Genomic DNA, 7,500 nt, shown 5'->3' with positions numbered 1-7,500 from the left:
TAACCCTGCACTGAAAAGAGAAATTGATCTGTTTCTTTCATTCCAGAAAGCTCGGTATCAAGGTTTTCTTGCCCGCTACGAGTCATGCGCCTTCGTTGCCATGGAAACGAATGTAAACAACTTGGGGGAGGCTGAGGTCTTATAGTTGCCTCAGAGAGTCTAGAATGTAGAAACAGCTTGTTGTTTGTGCGTTATTTATGCGCTGTTATGAGTACGTGAAGAGTGTTTTGATGTTTGCATTGTGGAAAATCAGATTACTTTGCTGATATTTAGAATTTGTGTAAACGATTGTTAAAAGATTTAATAGATAATTACGTTCCATATATATATGAATGGAAATTATTTGTTATTTATGATTTAAACCAAACATTTCAGGAATGGATAACGGTAAGAAAAAACTAAATGAAAATGATGCCTTATAAAATGCAACATACATTTCCAAACCGATTTACGTAAAATATGAAAACAACATGAAACTTTCAACCTTAATTTGAGGCTACAGTAAGGGTCAAAAGTTCCCTTACTTTCCCGTAAACTGACCCTTAATGAACATCGTCGCAAAAAGAGGAAAGCACCCTGACCGAGATGATGTCCATAGCAGAGCAGAAAGCCAAGATTAACAGCGAAATCCAAGCCCTTAGGAAGAAAATTCAGTTGTCAGGTGAGAGTATTTACGGTTTTATCACTTTATCATATTATCTTTAATTCTATACTAAATCATTCCTTTCTGTGCTTGTTCAACTACATATATGTTTACACATACACACACACACACACACACACACTATATATATATATATATATATATATATATATATATATATATATATATATATATATATATATATAAACATATATATATATGTATATGTATGTTCATATATATATATATATATATATATATATATATATATATATATATATAGTTATACATATATAAACACACACACACACACACGCACACACACACACACACATACACACACACACACACACACACACACACACACACACACACACACACACACACACACACACACACACACACACACACATACATACATAAATATATACACACTACATGCACACCTCTATACCTATATGTATATATATATGTATATATATATATATATATATATATATATATATATATATATATATATATATATATATACAACACGGTATACAGTATATGTATGTGTATATATAAGGAAACAGGAGTGAGAATGAGAGAGAGAGAGAGAGAGAGAGAGAGAGAGAGAGAGAGAGAGAGAGAGAGAGAGAGAGAGGGAGGGAGAAAGGGACGGAGATGAGAGAGTCGGAGGGAGAGAGAGACGGAAGGGGAGAGAGACGGAAGGGGAGAGAGACGGAAGGGGAGAGAGACGGAGTGGAAGAGAAAGAAAGAGAGAGAGAGAGAGAGAGAGAGAGAGAGAGAGAGAGAGAGAGAGAGAGAGAGAGAGAGAGAGAGAGAGAGAGAGAGAGAGAGAGAGAGGTCGGGGGGAAGGGAGAAAGGCATATACCTAAGTGCGTGTGTGCTTTTGTGTATATGTATATGTATATATATATATATATATATATATATATATATATATATATATATATATATATATATATATATATATATATATATATGTATATAAGATTTACAGATCTATCAGTAAAACTTACATCATGTATCTGTCTATACACACACACACACACACACATTATATATATATATCAAATCAATAACGGTATGCTCATGTTTGAGCAGCCGTGGACCTCTCCACCATCCTTCGCCACTAAACTCGGTCTTACGCTTTTCTTTCCACTTATACCATCGACAGCCCGCAAATATCTTTGATATTGTCGCTCAGTCTTGTCTTCGGTTTGCCTCTTCCTCTGTTTCCTATCACCATCCCTGTCAGCAAGTTTTTCTCAATACTTTTACTTCTCATTACATGACCAATAAACTTTAATTTCCTCTTGTTCAAGATGTCCAACAGTCGGTCTTTACAATTTATTTTTCTCAGCACTTCATCATTCGTCTTCTTCTCTGTCCAGCTAATACGCAGTACTCGTCTGTAACACCACATTTCAAAACTATTGATCTTTTTCTTGTCTATCTACTTCAACACCTAACACTCAGAACCATATGATGCAATTGGGAAAACTAATGAGTTCAATAACCTCAGCTTTGTCCGTAAGGTAAATATATATATATATATATATATATATATATATATATGTAATACACGCGCATTATATAACCCATATCTCTATATAATACACACACACACACACACACACACAAACACACACACACACACACACACACACACACACACACACACACACACACACACACACACACACACACACACGTTTCCCGAGTTTCTTCCGAAAAGCCTTTCCAACCTGACATTTTTGTATTTCCCTCCAATATTTCTTTTCGTTTTAATCTCCCCAAGACCGAGACCAATACCTGAGGGGCCACGAGCTCCCCCTGGTTCGTGGGAGCGTCACCCCGGTAGCCTCACACCCTGGGGGAGAGGGGGAAAGGGGGAAGGAGATGGACGCAACTCTTTTCTAGTCTTTATAATACTACATAATTTCCCCCGAGGTTTCTACTCCACTCCGCGTTCCAGGGGCTAATAGAGCTCATTTTCCGCCCGAATCACGCATGGTTATCGACCAAACTGCGCCTGGTTAGCGTTCATCACGTCTGTTTGTTGTTCTTATGTTCCACCTGATCAATATCCCTTGTTGACTCGGTTGGGATTTCCATTTCGCTTAAAGACGATTTTGTGGTTGGGTCATTTCCAGCCCTGGCGAGTGGTTGCTTATCCTTAAATTGTGTAGTTACCTTTGTCTACCTTTTCATACTTGATTCTGTGTTTTGCATGTTTTGAAAAGGGAAGGGCATTGAGGGATACCAATTAAGAATAAGGTGGATTGAAGATGGGAGAGAGAGAGAGAGAGAGAGAGAGAGAGAGAGAGAGAGAGAGAGAGAGAGAGAGAGAGAGAGAGAGAGAGAGAGAGAGAGAGAGAGATTAAGAGATTTAGAGATTGAGAGAATTGAGAGAATGATATATTGAGAGACAGAAATTAAGAATTGGGAGAGCAAGAAACCTAGATAAAGTGAGAGAGAGAACCAAAACAAGAAGGTAAGAAAGAATAAAAGAAGATTTAGAAACCAAAGGAGCTGAAACACATTCCTCCTCTCCTCCCTTTGCAGAGGGCGAGAGCAAAGCCTTCTACGAGGAGAGCGAGGGAGAGAAACAAGCTAACAAGGCGACCATAACGAGCCTTCGAGGCGAGATCAAACACCTCCATGTCAAAATCGAGGAGGCAAAACAGGTGAGTTTTTTGTCAAGTTATTCATTTATTATCATTATCTTTTTGAGATAATATAGTAAGACTGTTTGATTTCTTAATTATTTTTTTCCAAATAATCTGAAAATAGGTCATCGGTCGTTTGCAAAATATATTAATATCGAGTTGCAAGACTCGATATTAATAGTTTAATCGTCAATCTTATATATCATATAATATATATATATATATATATATATATATATATATATATATATATATATATATATATATATATATATATATTACCGTCCGCACCGTATTCACATGTAAGTCTAATATGCCATTTTAGATATCCATCCTTATCCCCCTGTAATATGCAAAATACTGTGTGATCCCTGGTGTCCTAAGCACAATATGTCCCGGAGTTTCCTGTCCAATATTGCTCCTGCAACTGAGAAACTTGGCTTCTAAAAAAATCATCACGTGACTGAGACTTGAGCATAAAGTAATTAACCGCGTCTTCTAATTAGTGTGTTGTTCTGCTCCGCTTAATAGAAAGGTGTCTTTGTGACATGGGAAGCTATGAGGTTATTAGGGAAAAGCAATAATTGTGATATCTAATAACACATGTGCGTGTGTATGATGTATGCGATAAATAAGTGAATAAATACACACACACACACACACACGCACGCACGCATACACACATACACACACACGCACATGCACACGCACACGCACACGCACACTCACACGCATACGCACACGCACATGCACACGCACACACACACACACACACACACACACACACACACACACACACACACACACACACACACACACACACACACACACAGGAGCATACACGTACATACGCGCACGCACACACACATACACACACACATTTGTATATATATACATATATATATATATATATATATATATATATATATATATATATATATATATATATATATATATATATATACATATATACATATATATATATATATATATATATATATATATATATATATATATATATATATATATATATATATATATATATATATATATATATATATATATATGATTACTGATTAGTTATGAAAATCTGACCATCCTGCCGCAGCTCCAGGGCATCGCATCCTTAACCCACCTCTCGCACAGTCTGATTTCTGACGCTCCTCGACTCCCCAGGGCAGCGAGCGGAGCGTCGAGAGAGTCCTCCAGCAGCGGCGCCGTGCCATCAGCGCCCCCATCAAGGTGAAGAAAGCGGAGGGCGCCATCAGAGCCTCCGAGTACAAGCTGCACGACCTCGTCAAAAGGCTCAACTTCCTGCAGCATTCTCGGAAGCAGGTGAGCAGTGGTGGTAGGATGCGGGTGAGCAGTAGAGGTAGGAAGCGGGTGAGCAGTAGTGGTAGGATGCGGGTGAGCAGTAGAGGTAGGATGCGGGTGAGCAGTAGTGGTAGGATGCGGGTGAGCAGTAGTGATAGGATGCGGGTGAACAGTAGAGGTAGGATGCGGGTGAGCAGTAGTGGTAGGATGCGGGTGAGCAGTAGAGGTAGGATGCGGGTGAACAGTAGAGGTAGGATGCGGGTGAGCAGTAGTGGTAGGATGCGGGTGAGCAGTAGTGGTAGGATGCGGGTGAGCAGTAGTGGTAGGATGCGGGTGAACAGTAGAGGTAGGATGCGGGTGAACAGTAGTGGTAGGATGCGGGTGAGCAGTAGTGGTAGGATGCGGGTGAACAGTTATCCTTTTTTTCATATTTTCAGACCCGTGTTCTTTCTAATCTTTATCACCACTATTATTTTTTTATATATTCTTACCTATGCAATTGCTTATCTTTATCTACATTATTATTTTTCATGCTCCTATCAGTGCACTGTCTAATTTTTGTCGCCATTATTATTTTTATGTCCTTCCTCTTGCAATTTCTATTCTTTATCATCATTTTCATTTTCGTTATATTCAGACCAGCGCAATTTTTTTTTTCACCATTATCTTTCATGTTCTGGTCCTTGAAATTTCATTTTTTGTCACCATTATTATTTTTATGTCATGACCCATGCAATGTTTTTTTTTTCACTATCACCATTATTTTTCATATTTTCATCTCATACAACATCTAATCTTTATCACCCTTATCGTTACTCATATTTTTGCCCACACCATCTCAGCTCATTTTCACAATCATTCTTTTTTCATTATCAAACCCATGGAATTTTTAATTATTATCATTATCTTTTTTTTTGCAAATATGTCCCATACCCATCCACCCTTATAATGCCTCAACACTCTTTTTTTTAGCGTGAAAATCGGCTAAACTCCCTAAAGCAACAGCTGGGAGAATCGTCTTCAGACAGGGTACAGGAAGAGCACCGCACGATTCAGCAGTTACAACAGGTCGGTCAAAACTTATATTCATTAATCATCAAAATTAAATGTATTTTGATGAGCACTTTATTATCGCCTTTTTATGCTTTCGTTTCGATTCATCTTAGATCTTCATACTTTCACCGAAAAGGTTTTAATTTTTTTCACTCTTTTTATCGTCACTCTTTAACGATACCCAGACACTCTCGCCCATAACGTCACTCTAAGTATTCACCCTTAACTTCGTCCTCCTTACCTGTTGTTTCATCTTCAGAACCTTACCTGCAACATCACCTTTGGGTTCCCTTCGATATACTTGCTTTTCCACCTTTATTCTGGCCTTTTACTACCTAAATACTCGACTACCTAACTGCCTGTTTACCCATATGCAGGTATAAATATATAAATATATATATATATATATATATATATATATATATATATATATATATATATATATATATATATATATATATATGTGTGTGTGTGTGTGTGTGTGTGTGTGTGTGTGTGTGTGTGTGTGTGTGTGTGTGTGTGTGTGTGTGTGTGTGTGTGTGTGTGTGTGTGTGTGTATTTATTACTGCATAGGCGGTGAAACGCAGACATACACTATTATACACGCATGACAATATTAATAAACAAACCGATATACTAACACATGCAGCATGAAAAACATGAATAAGTTACGAACTAACAACAAACCAAAGAACAAACAGCAAAAAAATAACAAAACAACAAACCGAAAGGAACTGAGGATCGCTCCTTTCCCACCAAACCTTTATTCCGCCTCTTAAAGCCGCCCTCTCACCCCCCGCCCTCCTCCCTCCCTCCCACGCCCACTACAGGATCTGATCGCGCTGGAGAACGAGCAGGAGCGAGTGGGCGTGAGTGTGACGGAGGCGGAGAGTGTGAAACGGCGGTACGGAGCCATGGTGACGGCGCTCAAAGGGGAGGCAGCCTCCTACAGGACGACCCTAGACACGCTGCACGCCAGACTCGCCGAGGAGAAGGATTCCTTGAAGAACTTGAGGGTGAGAAGCCATATATCAACATGCATATGTATATATATAAAGACAGAAGTTGACAGAAATATATATGTAGAGACAGATAGATAGATAGATAGATAGATAGATAGATAGATTGATTGACTGATTGAAACTGATTGGTAGACTGATTGACTATCTAAGAGATAGAGATTTATAGATAGATACAGCTCGATGGACTGATAGATACATAAAACAGAGAAACCAAAATAGGTTTATGCACTTCCACCACGTACTGTATATAGTACCGTGAACCTTGAAAGCAAAAGAAATAACTAAATAGATAGATGGACAGACACAGGCCATTGAAAGATGCAGTAGTTCCCCCTTAACGAAAATGCAACATGACCTCATAGAGTATCAGATCTTAGAGAAAAAGATAGACAACAAAAATACAATGAAAAAAAACACGATTTCCTTTCTCCCTGAGCACAGGACAGCAGAAAGAAAGCAGAGAAAACACGAGACTGCCTGAGAACGCGCTTGCACGAGGAGGAGGAAAGCGCTTACGAGACCAAGAGAGAACGCGAAAAGAGGCTCTTCGAATTTAGGTAATCAGGAGGAACAAGTGGTGAGAGGAGGAAGAGGAGGGGTGGGAGGAGCACAGGTGATAGGGAAAAGGGAAAGGGAACAGGTAATGGGTTAGGGAACAGCACAAGTGATGAGAGGAGGAAGAGGAGGAGAAAAGAGAACGGGTAATGGGGTGAGAGGAGCACAGGTGATGGGGTGGGAAACAGCATAAGTGATGAGAGGAGGAGGAAAGAGAACGGTAGTAAGGTGGGGG

The 7,500-nt window shown here is 39.0% G+C and overlaps 1 protein-coding gene across 1 annotated transcript in view; it reads left to right on the top strand.

Annotated features, from left to right (window-relative positions):
- Positions 1–4,500: 4,500 nt before the first annotated feature.
- The window catches only part of LOC119575021 (coiled-coil domain-containing protein 151-like), a 7,621-nt gene continuing 4,621 nt past the window's right edge, over positions 4,501–7,500 (top strand). The window contains exons 1-4 of the mRNA XM_037922344.1: positions 4,501–4,656; positions 5,608–5,703; positions 6,519–6,704; positions 7,152–7,267. Coding sequence (XP_037778272.1) covers positions 6,603–6,704; positions 7,152–7,267 — 218 coding nt within the window. The 5' untranslated portion in view covers positions 4,501–4,656; positions 5,608–5,703; positions 6,519–6,602. The remainder of the gene's footprint in view (positions 4,657–5,607; positions 5,704–6,518; positions 6,705–7,151; positions 7,268–7,500) is intronic.

Source organism: Penaeus monodon, chromosome 7 (genome assembly GCF_015228065.2).
Source record: "Penaeus monodon isolate SGIC_2016 chromosome 7, NSTDA_Pmon_1, whole genome shotgun sequence".
Lineage (NCBI taxonomy): Eukaryota > Metazoa > Arthropoda > Malacostraca > Decapoda > Penaeidae > Penaeus > Penaeus monodon.
Note: the sequence above shows the minus strand (reverse complement) of the source record. Positions and strands in the feature narration are given on the sequence as shown.